Source organism: Melanaphis sacchari, unplaced genomic scaffold (assembly GCF_002803265.2).
Source record: "Melanaphis sacchari strain LSU unplaced genomic scaffold, SCAv2.0 Contig7_pilon_pilon, whole genome shotgun sequence".
Lineage (NCBI taxonomy): Eukaryota > Metazoa > Arthropoda > Insecta > Hemiptera > Aphididae > Melanaphis > Melanaphis sacchari.
The window spans coordinates 3923887-3942985 of record NW_020271560.1 but is presented as its reverse complement, the minus strand read 5'-3'; the positions used below and the strand labels follow the sequence as shown (position 1 = coordinate 3942985).

General features: G+C 26.9%; 2 protein-coding genes across 6 annotated transcripts in view; one reads left to right on the top strand and one right to left on the bottom strand.

The window, feature by feature from the left end:
* Positions 1-5382, top strand: part of LOC112601904 (neurobeachin) — a 221876-nt gene extending 216494 nt beyond the window's left edge. For 3 of the 5 annotated variants that reach the window (XM_025349776.1, XM_025349775.1, XM_025349777.1), the window contains 14 exons: positions 247-362; positions 1642-1754; positions 1919-2059; positions 2142-2261; positions 2370-2522; positions 2623-2695; positions 2845-3029; positions 3175-3352; positions 3455-3535; positions 3698-3865; positions 3933-4196; positions 4265-4461; positions 4844-4995; positions 5054-5382. In XM_025349776.1, the coding sequence (XP_025205561.1) occupies positions 247-362; positions 1642-1754; positions 1919-2059; positions 2142-2261; positions 2370-2522; positions 2623-2695; positions 2845-3029; positions 3175-3352; positions 3455-3535; positions 3698-3865; positions 3933-4196; positions 4265-4461; positions 4844-4995; positions 5054-5144 (2032 nt within the window). In that variant the 3' untranslated portion in view covers positions 5145-5382. The remainder of the gene's footprint in view (positions 1-246; positions 363-1641; positions 1755-1918; positions 2060-2141; positions 2262-2369; positions 2523-2622; positions 2696-2844; positions 3030-3174; positions 3353-3454; positions 3536-3697; positions 3866-3932; positions 4197-4264; positions 4462-4843; positions 4996-5053) is intronic. The other 2 variants (XM_025349773.1, XM_025349774.1) reach the window with 1 other exon arrangement.
* An 8689-nt stretch (positions 5383-14071) lies between these two features.
* On the bottom strand, positions 14072-17817 carry LOC112601868. Its single transcript, XM_025349722.1, has 4 exons — positions 17687-17817; positions 16969-17067; positions 15175-15231; positions 14072-14446 (listed from the first exon to the last, which is right to left on the bottom strand). Exons 1-4 carry the CDS (start codon positions 17738-17740, stop codon positions 14237-14239), a joined length of 420 nt encoding a protein of 139 aa, XP_025205507.1. The 5' UTR covers positions 17741-17817; the 3' UTR covers positions 14072-14236.
* Positions 17818-19099: the final 1282 nt, after the last annotated feature.

Below are 19099 nucleotides of genomic sequence, written 5' to 3'. Positions count from 1 at the left end.
AATTAGTGTTTTATCGTTGGTTACTCTGTCTTTTTAGGTTCATTGCGTTAAATCATACCGTATGATCTCACCGCGTATATTATTAATTTTTAATCAGTTACAAAAGTATATTGTATCGTTACATTAATCTCTATCTTATTAGTACTGCAATTATTATGATAAACATGTTTTAGTGTTTACCCTTCTAGTATCACGGTATACATTTTATTAATAATCCATCTTCATTTGGTGACTGCAATTTTTCAGGCGGGCATCAATGATGTCTCCCAGGCAGTTGATGAGGAACTCGAACATGACTCAAAAGTGGCAGCGCCGCGAGATATCCAACTTCGAATATCTGATGTTCCTCAATACCATAGCTGGTTAGTAAATACGTATATCACTGTAAGCATTATAATATTATGTGACACGCACACGCTCTTACAACATATAGGTACCTGCTACCCACGCGCGTACGATATATAATAATATTTTACGATGTAACGCGACACCGCCGGGCTAGTGTATTTTTTTTTTTTTTTTTAAAAAATAAAAAAATCATTATTATTGTTAGGCTTACGAATTCGCGTTTGTGCGTAGTTTGTGTGTGTATGTGTGTGTGTTGTACACATTTAATTTTTTTTAATTTAATGATATTTATTTTTTTTTTTTTTTATCATGTATACGCGTATAATATTGTAAACGTAGCGTGTATTCACGCGCAGACTATACCTCGTAGACGCGCTGAGCTAATGTCGTCTCTCGAGTATATCATAGGATATTGACGGTGACGGTTAAATTGTGTCGCCGCGTCAGTGCGGTTTCCCCGCCCCGTGGTGCAATCGTTCAACGTCCCGTCTCCGTTTAGGTTCTCCAAATCACTGACAGCGCCAATTAGTGTAAACGTCACGTGTTTGTCGCCGCATTCAAAATATACCCTCTCCGGCCACCGCCATCGCCATCACTGTTCATTTCCTGAACAAACACTATTATAATATACATTATCGTGTGTGTTATTTACGCGGTATATGTGTACAATGCACCCACAGCCTACAGTATTCTATAGCTTTAAACACAAAAGTCACCATATTAATATATTATAATAATACGAACTATATACATGGTATTTTATTCGTCGACCACTGGCACTATTTTTATAACATAATATTTTATCTCACGGTTCATGCGGATGTGAGATTATTGAACTTTCAAATAATTATTAAAGTTATACATATCGTGGCCTCATTACTTGAATTACCTCATTATTAGTTATTACGCTGTCAACGCAATCCGTATAAATCGGATAGTTACTATAATAACCCAAATTTTTGAAAATATTCAACTACTTGATTATCTGAAACCATTAGTAACTAGTAGCATCGTTTTATTTTAACAATTTTGTTTAATTTAATGAACAAGACAATTGTGAACACGGGCCATACCAAACATACACAGTGGTAGTGTAACAGTACTGATGCCTAAAAGTATTTATCAATGGTTAAATATACCTATTTGTATATTTGCACTAAAATCTTAGTTCACTAAACATAAATATGCCGTTTTATTCTTACAAAAATCTGTGTGCGTAAAGTAGGGGATAAATAATATATTGTATAAGCCTGCTTATAAAAACAGCCTAGTGATTATTTATTTGAATTTCAGGACGAACATACAACGATTTGAATCAATATCCAGTTTTTCCATGGGTTCTGACTAATTATGAATCGACTGAGATGGACCTCGGCCTTCCTTCCAACTACCGTGATTTATCAAAAGTACGTGTTTATACGATATATTTAATGCATAACAGTTATAGATTTACATAATATACCGTTGTGTAAACGATGTATTCTATATTCTGAATTACCCGAGATCATTCGACTAAGAGAAAAATAATTCTGAAAAACATTACTTAATGATACATTGTAACATTCTTTAGCCCATCGGAGCGTTGAATCCCAGCCGTAAAGCCTACTTTGAAGAGCGGTATGGCTCTTGGGAAAACGAAAGCATTCCGCCATTCCATTATGGTACTCATTATTCGACTGCGGCTTTTGTACTAAATTGGCTGATCAGAATTGTAAGTTTTGTTTTTTTTTTTAAATTTTTTCATTAAATGAAGAAATTATCATTTAAATCCGTTTTTTTCACGATTTGTGTAGGAACCGTTCACCACAATGTTTTTAGCTTTACAAGGTGGCAAATTTGACCATCCAAACCGATTGTTTTCTTCGATTGCGCTGTCCTGGAAGAATTGCCAACGAGACACTTCCGACGTTAAGGTATATAAATATTATATAACGTATACAATATTATAAATCTCTTGATGTGTCATATTTTAAGTATACCATCTATTATGTATAAAATACTTAAATACGTTTTTTTCGTAGGAATTAATACCCGAATTATTTTTCCTGCCTGAAATGTTGTCTAATGATAACGAGTACAAATTGGGACATCAAGAAGACGGTACCTCAGTGGATAATGTCGAGTTGCCACCGTGGGCCACTTCGCCTGAAGAGTTCATCAGGATCAATAGAATGGTACGTATTTCGACTGTTACTAAATATATAAAAACGTGAATACTTGATTACTTGTACGGGTCAAAATATAATATGATTGTTAAACGCTGTTGTTTCGCAGGCTTTGGAATCTGAATTCGTGTCATGTCAACTACATCAGTGGATCGACTTGATATTTGGTTATAAGCAAAGAGGTACGGTTTCTAGTTTTCCCATGTAAATTACGAACACGGCACACGCGTTGGATTTCAGTTTACACTGGAACTTACTTACTATATTTAAATAGACACAAAATGCGTAACATATTTTAACCGATCTATAAACATTTTCACGTTCTCCACAGGACCGGAAGCCATAAGAGCGTCCAACGTGTTCTACTATTTAACGTATGAAGGAAGCGTCGACATGGACACCATAACCGATCCGATAATGAAAGAAGCCATTGAAAATCAGATACGCTGTTTTGGCCAGACGCCTTCTCAACTATTGATGGAACCACATCTGCCTCGAAGTTCAGCTATGCACATCGTAAGTATATCATCACAGTGAATTGTATTGAAATCGCGTAATCGTGAAAATATTATAATTAAGATTTGAGATATATTTACCGCGTGTAGTTATATAATGTACTCATAATATTATCTTACCGAACCTTTTTTCGTTGGATTTTTAGTCGCCAATGATGTTTACTAGTATTCCTGACGACGTGTGTATGACCATGAAGTTCCCGTCCAATTCGCCAATTTGCCACATATCGGCGAATACATTCCCTCAACTACCGATGCCGGCTGTCGTAACCGTGACTACCAACATGCAGTTCGCTATAAACCGATGGAACACCAATTATTCTGGTTCGTATAATATTATGTTTACACAATTTAGATTTAACGTTCTATTCATTACCGGCACCTAGTTTCGTAAAATCTATCGATATACAATTTGTGTTGTTTCAGTGACAATTCAATCACCCAGTTATGCCGAAAGCCCCCAACAGCCTAACGTAAATTTACCTCTTGTCATGGATCAAATTTTGAGTAAGATCAACCTATTAATTAATATTGATAACGTTGCATTCAAATGTAATAGCTATAAAGCATAAATTATTGTGTTTCGTATTATTTATAAACCATAGCGTTTTCACTAAGTTTCATCAATAATTAAAAGATTAAAAATGTGTTATTTTGTGTTTATTTTAGCCCAATCAAATAGCAATGTAAACGTAACGTTGAAACGTCATCTAGGGGATAACTTTAGTCAAAAATTGAAAATCAAATGGAATTGTTTTGTAACGACTGTGGACAGTCGTTTCTTAATAGTTTGTGGTTTTTGGGACAACAGTTTCAGAGTGTTTTCCACAGAAACTGGTATGCCTTGTTTGTATTAAAATTTAAATTACTATTTGTTAAATTGGTTATTTACTTCTATTTTTAGCGAAAATTGTTCAAATTGTATTTGGCCACTATGGAGTGGTGACGTGTTTAAGTCGTAGTGAATGCAACATTACTTCAGACTGTTACATTGCCAGTGGATCGTCTGACTGTACTATTCTATTGTGGCATTGGAACGCCAGAAGTCAGACAATAGTTGGGGAGGGTGATCATCCAACACCTAGAGCGACGTTAACAGGCCATGAACAACCAGTCACTTCGGTAGCAATTTCTGCTGAACTTGGATTGGTCGTATCTGCGTCTTCAGGTTTGTATGAGATAAATTATTTTTGCTGTACTACTTAATATTAATATGTGATGACTTTATCATTTTAGGTGGTCCAGTTCTTGTTCACACCACGTTTGGTGATTTGTTGAGGTCACTGGACCCTCCTAATGGTTTTGAAAACCCTGAATGTGCTGTTATGTCTCGAGAAGGCATAATTGTTGTGAACTATGAACATGGCAGCATTGCAGCATTTACGATCAATGGCAAAAGATTGAGACATACTACACACAATGATAATATCCAAGTAATGATTTACTTTAAAAATATTTCAATAATATAAATTATGTGTTATTTATTTTATATTAACTATATTGCATTGAAATTTAATTAAGATTGAAGATTAGTGTTTATTTTATCATAATGATATTCTTAATTTTTATTCTGACATATTCCTATATTCCATATTTCTACTAGTCGTTACCATTGAAATATATTTAAAATAAAATAAAATTAATCTAATTAAAAATATCTAAAAACAAAAAAATATAATGTCCTTTTATCAAACTTCTAAGATGTTCATAAATTGTATATTATCGTCACATGCATAAATATGATTTCTATTGTTAATGTATATTATTATTAAAAATAAAATGTGCCTTTACATAATGCCATATTGTGTCTTGCAGTGTATGTTGCTAAGTAGAGATGGGGAGTACTTGATGACTGGAGGTGATAAAGGAATCGTTGAAGTATGGAGAACATTTAATTTATCATTACTCTACGCTTTCCCGGCGTGTGATAGCAGTGTACGATCATTGGGACTTACACATGACCAAAAGTAACTAAAATGTTGTAAACTTTTTTAATCATTAAAATAAAAAAAATTTTTTTTCAAGATTTTTATTGGCTGGGCTGTCCACTGGATCAATTGTCATTTTCCATATTGATTACAATAGATGGCACCATGAATTTCAACAGAGATATTAATCAACTCTTCACTTGTATTTCATATACTATACAACTATATTTTGAATTCATTAATAATATTACTCAAAGATGGAGCTCAATATAAAAGTTTACTTACCAGTATCTAATATGTATGCAATAATTTAATCACTTGATACATATAAATGTGATGTATTATTGTGATATTGTTTGTTGTATGTCTTGCAATAAACAATGTTTATAATAGACAATTTATATTTTAACACATGATCATCTTTTTTTGTTAATTTAAGTGACTAATTTATATTTATGTTTAAAAGAAAAGAGTGTTACCATGTATTTACAATTGTCTATTCAAATTTTATTTGTTTTCTTAGTGATTTATGTTGGTATTAATTAATAATGTAGTAATTACTGTCTGTTAATATTACAATTTCACTTGTTTAAATATTATGATTTTAATTTTAAATGTGTATTTCCAGTTGTTTCTTCTCAAGATCACTTTTGAAAATATGTTTGAGAATTTTTTTAATTATTTTAAGTATGTAGTTTACTATTTTTAATCAAAAATCGCTTTTTTATTATGAAAACGATATTTTCTTAATACTCAAAAAATATCTTATTTTCATCAATATGAACATAAGTTTAAGATAATTGTTTATTACTCATAGACCTAGTCAATAACTTACAGATATGATATAAGTATATTATTGAATTTTAATAGTACTATGTCAAAACTATGGTTGTAACAAAATACGTTCCATTTAATTAACTATACATTCCAAAACAAAAAAAAAAAAAAATTATATTTTTGAGTTATAATTTTTTTACTCTGCATTATTGTGATAATTTTATTCAATTTCCGTTGATTTCGAAAAAGTATTTAAATGGAATAATCATATACTGTGTTTTTATTAGTTTTATTACATACAGTATTTTTTTTTTTTTTTTTATTAACTGCATTTAAGAATTGCCATTATTTACAATTAATAGTTATTAGAACTATTCTATTAATACTAATATGATTATATTATTACAATAAAACTGTGCGCATAAATGTTTTGTCGATATTACCATTTATTATTACATATAGGTATATATTTGTGTATAATATTGCTTTTAATCCAGTAAAATGAATTGAATAATTACTGTGATAAACTTCATTTTCAATACGTGTATATTTTTTTTTTTTTTATTTTGTGCCTAAAAATATTAAAATTTAACAATTCATTAAATTTCAAACCTAATATTGTAATAATACAAATAAAATGTATATATTACATTATGTTGGTTGGACGTAACTTGTATGATACTATAGACTATAGTAGTTTTGTATTATGAAATTAAATAATGAATGTATGTATGCATTATGAACATTTATAATGCATTAAGCTTATATAGTGCCTAAGAACGAAGCATTTAAGTTATGTGCCAACCTCATTAGTGATGCGTTAAAAAAGCTCATTTAAAAATTAACGTTTGTTGTATGTGTACATTGTGTAATAATAAGAAACCAAGGTTGTGGCCGGTTTATTTATTTTATTTGTATTATTTTTTTTTCCTATTCTTGAAAGATTTCATATGCAGCCATTTTAATAATAATATAATAATAATGTGTATTTAATATTTATATAGTATTATATTAGATCATTGTCAATTTATTTAAAAAATATTATTTAGTACTTAATTTTATTAGATATTTTGTGTGTATATATATATACATAATATTATTACATGTTTATATAGAATGTTAATGTCAATCAAAACCCTAAATGTATTAAAGTTATTATTATTGACAGTATTGTGTAGGAAAAATATTGTTGGTTTAAAAAGTTATTATGAATATTACTTATTGTATTGTTCTGAATTTAATATTCCCTCCATAATGTAATGGTTACATCTATTTATTCTTTTTTTTTTTTTTAGAAAATTTTTGTTTGTTTAATACACTTCTTAAGATGTTTATTTAAAATATTATGTATATTATTATATTAATTTATTAACATTTTTGCAATTATAGATAATACAATTAGTCTTTTAATTTGTGCAATACTAGAATTTTCAAATTTTAAACACTGATACCCCATTTTGATATAACCATATTATGCATAAATAATAAATATTTCATACTTTTTTTCTGTTATTTTATTTTACTCTAAAAATATTAATGAGTCTTATTTAGTATTACACAAACATAATTAATTTACCACATAGTTATAATTATAATTTATTTATTGATATTGTAGGTATTTTATTATTATTATTATTATTTTTATTTTTAGTCTGTTAACATATTATTTTTTAGTGTTTTATTGCACTGTTTTAATAGATATATTATTATTTTATTTATCAAATTAATTTTATTCAATTTTTAATATTTAATACAACCGCCAGTATTGAATGTGATGTGCCTAATAAGTATTTACTTATTTATTGTATGAGTTAAATAAAACTTACTGTACTTAATTAAACATTTTTTTTTTTTTTTTATATATATACTATATCCTCTATAACAGTATTCCTTACCCTAAATATTGTGAACTGATTATTTAGGATTATTAACTTAATTTAATTTATTTTAAATTAAATTAAACAAGGAAAACAAATGAATATTGCTCTAATTTTGATATCAAGTTGGTCACTAGATGCGATTTTCAAAATTATTGATCACTAGTATTTTTTTTTTTTAGTGGTAATTTATATATTATGTATGAGTGCTGCGAACTCGAATTGAAGGTACTATATAATTATTTCAAATATAAATAGTAATCATATGTATGTCATACAATAATTATCTATTTAAAAAAAAAAAAAATGATTTTATATAAAATATAGCATGTTTGTTTAATACTATAACTTTTTTTTATAAAATAAAATAATACATAAATATTTATAAAATGTTTGAAAATATTTAGTTTGAGAAAACTGAAGTTAAAAAATATAAATATAAATGTATGATATTCTACTATAGAGTGTTTTCAATTTTTTAAAAAATACCTTGAGATATCAACTATAATATGTAATGTAGGTAATGAAAAATATTATAATGTTGTATTATAAATTCTGTATAATACTAATATTATTTTAAATATTATTGGTATAATTCATAGTTAATTTTCAATACAAAAAAATATATAAATAAATACAAAAAAAATTATGTATTGCTTAATTTTTTTTACATCTGTTAAGATGTTATATGATGAATTAATGAATAATAATTAAAGGTTACCTACAACAGCACCACTGACCACAAAAATTTTTATAATGCAACTGCTTAATGAAAATAAAAAACTAATAAAATATGCGCGTGTATATCGTATTAGTAATTAAATTTGTAGATTAGGTTTTTTTTAGTACTTGTGTTGTATTATTTTATTATACTTCAAGCGTTTTAACGAATGTGTATTGACCTATTAAAAAGGTTTGATGAACAAAGATATTGTTTCATTATTAAAACTAATCTATAACGATATAGCCAAAATAGGCATAGAAAAACCTACTAAAACACGAGTATATCTTAAACCATGTATAACTGTTAATATTTTAACCCTACACTGCATGATGTACCATATACGGTACAATTATTATTGACGATGAAAAATCGTAGTATAATTACAGAAAATACGCCATCTATTGAACAATATAATTCTATACATCATGATCATTTAAAAATCAATTTTATTAAAATTTCAGTAGATGGCAATAGCTGATTAATGTGGATAAAATAATGTCGCAGTCATCGATTATAAAAAACGTGTACAGCCATAACAACGATATTGTTTAAAAATAGAAAAATGCCCATTCTTATGATTTATAAATTATCAAATAACAAGAAATTACGTCTTCTTTAATATTTTATTATTTGATTAGCATAATCATTATTTAATCAAAAGATATTATAAATCATATTATTGTGCCATATATGGCACACTATGCAAGCATTCTAAAAAATAAATTGTTTTCAATAGGTCATTTGTATCGCGTATCCAGTGGTTACATGCGAAACGCAAACGTTTTTTCTTGTGCGTTCCTTTTTTAATTTTTTTTAAATTTAATTTTGTTATAATTAACGTTTTGTTTATAATAAATAATAATTATATCTTATTGAATCTGTGTAAATATGGACGATATTTCAAATAATATTGATGAGATTTTACACGCGTTGGATATTCCGATCGATAGCGATGATGATAATTGTGACAATTTTCTATCAGATGGCGAACTATTAGACGGACTAGAAGATTTAGATGTATTTCAAGTCGATTTACATCCTAATATTGAAGAAAATATTGATTTGAATGTACAAAACGATATAGCTATTGAAAAAGAAAGAAGTAAGTCTCCAGCGTATCGCCGAAAAACTCAACGGGTACTTCCAGACATTTCCAACAATAAAAAAACAAATAAACGTTTTATTTCACCGGTAAAGGTATATTCAAATATAGATTGGAAAAATGGAAATTTGATTATGAATGAGCAGTTTATTAAATTTTCTGGAAATACGGACGACTTACCACCCGAAATAAAAAAATTATACACTCCATTAGAATTTTTCAAATATTTTTTTGACGATATTTTATTAGAAAAAATTCTTTATGAAACTATTCAATTTAGTATTGAAAAAAATGTAAATAAGCCTTTAAAAATATCTTTGAATGACTTAAAAAAATTCATAGGTATTTTAGTGATGATGTCAATTATTAATTTATCTAATTCAAGAAGCTTTTGGAATGAAACCATAGGAAATAATATAATTCAAAATACCATGAGTGTAAACAAGTTTGAAGAAATTCGAAAAAATTTGCATTTTAATGACAACAATAAAATGTTACCTGCTGAAAATCCTGAACATGACCGTCTTCACAAAATTCGACCACTCATCACTTATTTACAAGAAAAGTGTAAAAGTATTCCATTAGAAGAAAACTTGTCAATTGATGAACAAATTTGTCCAACCAAATCACGAAGTTTTTTGAAAATGTACATGCCTCTAAAACCTCATAAATGGGGTTATAAATTATTTGTTTTATGTGGCGTGTCAGGGTTTTCTTATAATTTTGAAGTCTATACTGGTTTAGAAAATAGCTCGGAAAAAAGATTGCCATCCGAACCTAATCTTGGAGCGTGCGCAAATGTCGTTATGAGACTTTCAAGACAATATTTTGACAATTACTACACAACGCTAGCAGTTATGGTTGAACTCGCTAAAAAAAATATACATTGCTTAGGAACATTGCGCAAAAATAGAATGCCAGGGCTTCTTCTTCCAAATGAAAATGAAATGAAAAAAAAACCAAGAGGATTTTCTGCTGAATGTTTAGCTGGAGTAGATGGAATACCTATTACTGCTATCCAGTGGAAAGACAATAAAACAGTATCTCTTTTATCTACATTTGTTGGAAAAGAACCAATATCAAAAGTACAAAGATTTGACAAAAAATTAAAGAAAAGAATTCCAGTAGAGTGTCCAAAAGTAGTTCAGGTCTATAACAAACACATGGGGGGGGGGGGGGGTTGACCTTCTAGATTCCATAATTGGTAGATACAGAATCGCTATGAGAAGTAAAAAGTGGTATTTCAAACTGTTCTACCACTTCTTAGATAAGTCTCTTGTAAATGCATGGTTGTTGTATAGAAGAGCATATGAAAATGAAGCCACAATTCCACTAGCCAAATTTAGACAAGAAGTTGCTGTTGCCCTTTGTCAATCTGGAATAATAAGTACTCCGACACGAGGAAGAAAAAAAAAGAAGAGACAAAAAATTATAAAAAGCGAGGTAATAAAAATGTTTACATTATTATAATGCATACAATTAATAGTTTAATTTATTTGTTTATTAATTTATAGGTGTCCAAACACACGCACCCTCACGGGATGTAAGGTATGACCACATTGACCATTTTCCTAAAGTTGGGGACAACAGAGTAAGGTGCAAAAATAAAAAATGCAATAAAAAATCATTAGTCAAGTGCATTAAGTGTGACGTGTATTTATGTTTAAATCAAACAAATAATTGTTTTCTGTCTTATCATCAATAATATTGATTTCTGTATTTTTTTTTTAAATTTAATTATAATTAATGTTATATAAAAATATATAATTATACCGTTTTTGCTACAAAGAAGTAGCAATATAAATTTACTAATAAATATAACTTTATTCGTATGTTGTGCCATATATGGAACAATTGCGAATTCTTATCCTAAAATGCAAATATTTGTTGATTATTTTTTTTTTATTTTTTAAGGTATTTATAAGGTATAAGAAAGTAAAAAAAAAATTATGCAGTGTATAGTTTCATTGATAAATTTAAAAATAAATTATAGTCATAGAATTAATAGTCGTTAAGTTTAAATACAATTGCTATGCCGATAGGTTGTTTGTAACTACTATCGATTGATAATGGCTATCTTCTCAAAGAACTAATCTATGTTGTGAAAAATTTAGAGAACAAGTCAAATAAAATAAGAATTTACCGTGAGATTATTTTACAAGTAATTAATTCTAATTACATAGAGAAATAATTATGAAGACACAGCGTTCCTGATGAGTATAGAGCTACACTAATACCTTCGTTTTATTTTTCTGTTATATCATAATTTATTCAAATATTCTTTATATTATTATTTTCACAGTGAGTAATGTTTCAATAGCAAAGAAAACTATTTCAGCAACCATTGATATATTTTGAAAATATGTCAGAAATAATCATAGTATCAATGTTGATAAAATAATTCAAATAAAATAATTAGGCATCATCAAAATTATAAACTAATGTCATAATATTAATCTAAAATTTAAAGAAATGATTTTTAAAAATAAAACTATATCTTATAAATAATATAAATTGTGAAATTTGAAGTTTTTAAATAAGATGTATCAAAAAATAATAATAATAACCTCGTAAAAAACAGACATTTTACTCTGGATTAATAATACTCGTATATCTAATAATAATTTACCTCTGGATAATGAATTTCTGCAAATTATTTGTTTAATATTCTACTGATTACAGATCATCGCCCAAAATATGAACATACATAAAAAATGTAAATAACATATTAATTAAAATTAATATATATTGTAAAAGTTATTGTAATAACAAAAAAATATGATGAAATAAAATAAAAATAAAAAAGTTAAAAATATAATAAAAATAGGTGACCAGACAAACACAAGGGACACAAGCCTTGGATGTAAGTCCAGTGTTAGTAATTATTTAATACATTTTCTCTCGCGTTATTACCTTTATTCTGTTCTTATGGGGATTCTCGTGGTCTTGTATTCGAGAATGTATAATCAAGCACACCGTTACGTAAATTAAATAATAAAAGAACCCGTACTAACAATAGGTATTTTAGACATACACCTTACCTGATTCGCCGCAATGAATGCCTATTGTAAGTTCCCCGGAGAGAGATATAAGCTGACATAAATTACGAAATGACTTAAAAAGAACTTAAATTTAAAAAAGAAAAAACAACTCTAATTTGACTTATAAAAAAGAAGAAGTCCAGCTGTCGCTCGCAGAATCTTGTGTGTGTGCCGTGTGGTGGTCTTGGGAAGAGCTCTTGCTCGCTTGTCTGGTGCGCCTGCACTTGATAGCTTGCTGGTCGGTGCTCATGCACTCGATAGCTTGGCTGGTGCTCATGCACTGATGAGAGAAGACGACGTGGTCAAGCCAGCCAGAGTCACTGGTGGCACCATCAAAAGTCTCCGCGTTTTCTAAAGAAATAGGCTTTCTCCTAGACGACAGAGACCCTCATTGGACCATTCCTTGTCTCTGGCGGCATACGAAATTGGGTCACACGCTTTGCGGCACATTGCTACAAATCATGTGTCAATCCCTTCGTGATCATATAATATAAGTCGTTTCTTTCATCAGTGGTGAAAGGATGTTTATGGGGTTTTAATCTGTGTGCGCGGGCGATTGTAAACTCCACCGATTTACAGGTAGTTGATTTTAGGGTTGGATTTATAACATGTAAATTCCACCGATACATTTTTTTCGTCATTTAAGGCAAACAATATTACCAGTATACAATTCGTCAAAGCTGCATCTAAACATTATCAAACCAAATTTTAAAACCAAACGAATTTTTTTAAAACCTAAATTTTCTTTGATTAATTATTTTTTATTCATTTATTTTAATTAACATTATTTTAACATCGAACTAGTGATCACTATTAATTATTATTATATCATTTATTTTAATATTGTGTAAAAAAAGATATAAGTATCTAAATATAATATATATAAATAATAAATTTTTATTAGATTTTTATGATTTTTTTTTTTTAAATTATTGTTAATTATTATTAATAATTATATATTTTTCAATTTTCTATTATTGATATTTGATTTTTATGATTTTTTTTTTTTTTTAATTATTGTTAATTATTATTAATAATTATATATTTAATAAAAATATAATACATCTGCACCCACATAAATTATGTAAACTTAATTAATCAGATTGGATTTGGATTACAATTTTAAAAAAAAACATACCAGTGGAGTTTACATTTTTTTTTCAGGTAAAAAAAACGTACCGGTGGAGTTTACATTTTTTTTCAGGTAAAAAAAACGTACCGGTGGAGTTTACATGAAAAAAGGTCTAAAAAGGTCGCAATCGGTGGAGTTTACATGCGCCCGTGTGCGCAACTTGACCGTTATTTTATTTATTTGAGTTTTATAGTTATATAATATACAATGATGTGTGAGCCTATCATTACATTATTTTTAAATTGCTTCAATAATCAATATAAAAAAAATATAATCATATTCTGTACTCTTTACAGCATAATATTATGCAATAATATTACTATAATAGTATTCCTATACAATCTGATTTAAATCACTGTTCAAAAGAACTAAAAATAAAATTACTCCAAAATATTAATTATAATTGTCTGTTATCTATTATACTTAGATACCTAATTTCAAAAACATAAGTATTTTGCAGTGTAACCCAAATTTTGAAATATGTTACATTATTATACATGTACTTTATCAGTACATTTTTTATACATGTAATATTAACCATAACTTTACTAAATAACCGTAATATAATTAAAATTGTGGTCAGTAAGACTGTTACAACTGTTTTTTGTATAATAATTTAATTAGGGTTTAATTATCGTCGGTTGGTTTTATTTTGCTTAAAATCTTAAAGCTTTTGGTTTCTCTTAATTTTCTGATAGCTAAACCAATCGGACAAAATCTTTTCCTGAAATTATTTAATTTTCTAAGCATTCTTCTGAAAGAACTAGTGGGTTTTTCTTCCTCGATTTCTTCGTCAAGACCACCTGTATTTGAGTTTATGCTTACAAGTTGAGGTCTCTTGATTTTATGAATTGGTTTCATGAAATGAAACATAACAATAATAAATCAATTAGTAAATAGTGTTTTTTATATAATTTTAAATACAATAAATTGGTTTTATGTAACTGATTTCGTTATTTTTTTTAAATTTATTACCAAACATCTTAGTCGATCTTTATGATAGCTTATGACTAATGAGTATTGGCCATTTATAATTTATTATAATTATTACAAATATTTTAATATTTGCTATATAGTAAGTTATTTTTTATACGTTTCTATTGTTTTTAAATATCTACTCACATTAAATAAATATAACACAATTACAGTCCAGACACAATTATTAAAGGAAATAAAATTATTAAGTATACTCTGACTTAAAAAATCATTTAGAATATGAACATAAACAATTATAATATATAATATAAAAAATATTAGTATAATAAATTATGAGAAAGAAACTTTTTGATAAAATAGATTCTTAAAAACATAATAACGTAAATTGTTTTTACAATATATTATTATGTAGATATCTAAATTATACGTATAGAATTGATATCAGATTCTACCTTTTTTTTTCATCGATTCATTTCACCATCAAAACATGAAAATTTGGAGTGTCTGGCAATGTAATGCCCAGAATCCTAAGATGTTTATTTAAAATGTTTATTGTTTATGGCTCAAATAATTAATGAAAGAACGAAATCAGTTTTGTTAACGTGGTATTTTTAGGAAATAAAAATTACCGCCAGTCTCCTTGCCGGATTACTTGAAGTTCTGGCTATAACCTTATCTTTAGCATCCTAAAATAATAAGAACATCATTCGTGAAAATGTAATTATATTATATTAATTCAAATATAAGTTATAGTAGGTGTTTTAAACATTATAGACTACTTTGGGAGCTTAGGGTGAAGATATTAAGAGTTAAGACATAATTTTCCAAATAAATTGACCGTATAGTATACTATATATTATGATTTAAAATAATAATATTATATAATTTATATTCGCTAGGATGGTCATAATATTATAAGCGAAATTGTATTTCTGATATAAATTAAAAATAAACGAGGCTGTTATTATAATGTTATAAAGAAATAAATAAACATAATATTAATTATAAATAATAAATTACTATAATTATTTATTTTTAGTAAGTATAGTAATCAATATTATAATAATTATAGAAATGTGAATTTGTGTTGTAGTTCAAAAGATTAAACATTAAACAATAATAAAAGGTTTTTATAAATCATGTTATTTTTAGCTTGGAAATATAAACTTCATAGTCTATACCACTATATCACCACCATACTTTTAGATATCAAACAAATGTATGCATTTGTTTCACAAGAATCAAAAATATCTCAATTACTTTTCTGCAGCTTATACATATCCGACTTCCCCATAAAATGAACACAGAAATACCTCTATGTGCCGATGATAGTGTCATATATTATTCTAGCTCTGATAAAATTGAAAATTTAACAGAAAACATTCAAACTCATCTTGACGAAATCCAAAAATTGGTGCATAGATGGAAATTGGTTCTCAATATATAAAAAAGTACAGCAGTTATTTTCTTTTTTCGTAGACCTAAAAACTATAATACTTTAAAGCTCAACGGATAACAGCAGAGTCTCATAATATTAAATATCTTGAAGTAATATTAGATAAAACCTTACCTAAAACCCTCACATATCTTCCAAATTACATCAAAGTTACCAACATTTAAAAATATTGCATCCATTTATAAACCTCAAACTTCATTGAGATGGAAGTGTTCACAAATGTTTTATTAATAAATTATTTGTCCTCTACAACTATATGATGTATCGGTCTAGAGTCAATGTGCTTAAACTCACATTAATAAAATATAAGTCCTTAGTCCTGCAATCCAAAATCCTTTATTTTAAACATTTCTTGGTTTGTTCTAAATGATGCGCTGCACATAGACTTCCAAATTCCAATTATCAAAAATTATATCGAGGACTTATCGGTAAGTTGATTAAACAAAACAAGTGGTCCTTAACATTTTGGGCTAAATGTCCATCCTAACAGACTCCAATGTGGTCATTTTAGATTAGCTCTTTAACCTTACTATAATAAATATACTATACTTTGCGAAATTGTATTTTTTATCGTACACTGTTAAATTCATCAAATACTGTCATTCGTGTTAAGAAATGAAAAAAAAAAATGTTATTTGATACTTCAAATTTTAGATGATTTTGCTAGAAAAATTTAAAAAAAAAAATCGACCATAATCCATACTTAACTGGATAAAATTTCCATAAAATTTCAGGTTTTAATAATTATTGAATAATGTCTGTTGTAACTTTCAGTCCCATGAACACCAATTATCGTACCTATTATAAACGATAATAAGATCTATACATATTTTCCCTCTCATGTTCTCTTAAATACATTGTATTATTATGATGTCTAACTGCTAACCATATTTTATATATAAAGTATTATTTTTATTATTACTATTTATTTATTTATTTTTATTTTTTTTTTTTTTATGAAAATTACCTTCTTTGCAGGCTGTACTTCACGTGGTTGTGATCCGCTTCTATTCAGTGATTGTACCGGAGTTCGGTTTTTATTTGTTGGTGGTGGACAAGTTATATACTATATATTCACAAGAAAAACAATAGTTTAGTATATAATTATTAGCTGTATTGACAATTTTGTTACCAAACTATATCAGATATTAGGTTTGTATAGCTTCGTTGATTTAAAAACAAAATCTTTTTTTTTAAGTTCATTTTACATTAGTATCTAAGACCTATTTAAGCTAATTATTAATTCAGATAAATAATAGACATTTATGCAATTAAGTGTTTATGCCTTAAAAATAATATTATAATACATTATTTCAAGTTATTATTTGTTCTTCGAATTTCCACTTAATATTTTCAAATTTAAAGCAATTATATTAATAGTATACGTATAACATTTATTTTAACTTAAAAAAGCATATCAATTATACCAAATTGTTTGTATTTAAAATTAATTGTTTTCTTACATTTTAAAATAAACAAAAAAAAAAAAATTAAATTATTTTGACACATTTAATGTTCTGTCTACCCCAATAAGGTCTCCTATACGGCTATACGTTTTTAAAGTATAAATATAAATATAATTTAAACATATGATAAAATACTGTTTAAACTTTAAATATATTATCTTCTCAAATGAAAATCAGTCGCGAACGTGTTATAAATAAAATGAGATAAGAAAGACTCACTTGAACAAAACAACCAATCACTAACATTGATATAACCACACGTTTAGAAAACATTTCGAGGTATTTTTTTTTTTAAATTTAATAAAAGACCAAGTTCGATAATTGTATTATTTATTTATTTATTTTTTTTTATTTATAGAAAACTAAACTGACTACTGTAGCAGATTATAACGATTTAAAATGTTTTATATTTTTTTAGTTTGTATTAGAATTATTCATAAGTACAATAATTATTTTATTCACACATAAAAAAAAAAAAAAAAAAAACAAATGTCGCAGGAAGTGGTAAACGGCAGATATGTATAGTATAATGACATAAACAATATGCTAATTATTATTCAGGAAAAAAAAAAAATTAAAGAGGTAGATATTTTGTTTTTGCTTACTGGCACTTCTAAATTGTAAGTACTCGTTTGTATCGTTCACTGTTAGAAATGATAATAACAGTATATTATATTTTTATTCGTACATTGAAACGACAACAAAACGTAAATTTATGCATAACTATGGTTATTGCAAATGTTGTAAATGCATAAAAATTATAACGTAATATAATTATAAATAAGTGTCTATCTACGTTTTTAATTGTTTCGACAAACCTATAGTGTTATTACAGAAATTACATGTATAAAAATAAAACCAACTTTCTGTTATCAAAATTATCAAAGTAGTGAGAAAGAAGAAAATCACTTAATGATTTCATTTTAGATTCAAATTTGATCTATATTTATCAAACATATTAATGTAAAATAATACTTTCATAGTATACAAAGTATATTATTAAACATGATACAATATCTACCGCAAACTGTTAAAATTTAAATATATTGATATAGAAAATAAAAAATGTACGACTGTTAAAACATAGAATAATTAAAAAAAATTCAAATCGGAACATTCTACTGAACGTAATGATTGAAGTCACTGGCAGTATTTTTTGAAAAAAAAAAATGTTTGTAATTTTATAAGTTAATATGTGTTTGTAACCCCTATACAACGTGATCGTAACATTCCAGGAATCAAACACAATTGATTAATGATTATTATTTATTAGTATTATAATAATATATACAAAATATGCATAAATGTTTAGGTAATAGAATTTATTGTATGAGTATTAATTATATTATACACTAAACAGGTATAATTAAAATTATTTTTGTATCGTTGTTATTCGTTATTAGAAATATCAAGTAATGATGACGTAAACGACACGCCAAAAATGATGAGTAAGTTCATATGCGATATCTTATCATAATTATTATTACTATTATTTTTTTAAATTAAAATAATAATTTACAAATTTTTGTGATTTTGAAGAATTTTGTCAAAAGTCTTACTTGTCTTCAGACACTCATAAAAATGTAATATGGATTTACGCTCAACTTTTTTAAATTTCCACTACGAACAACT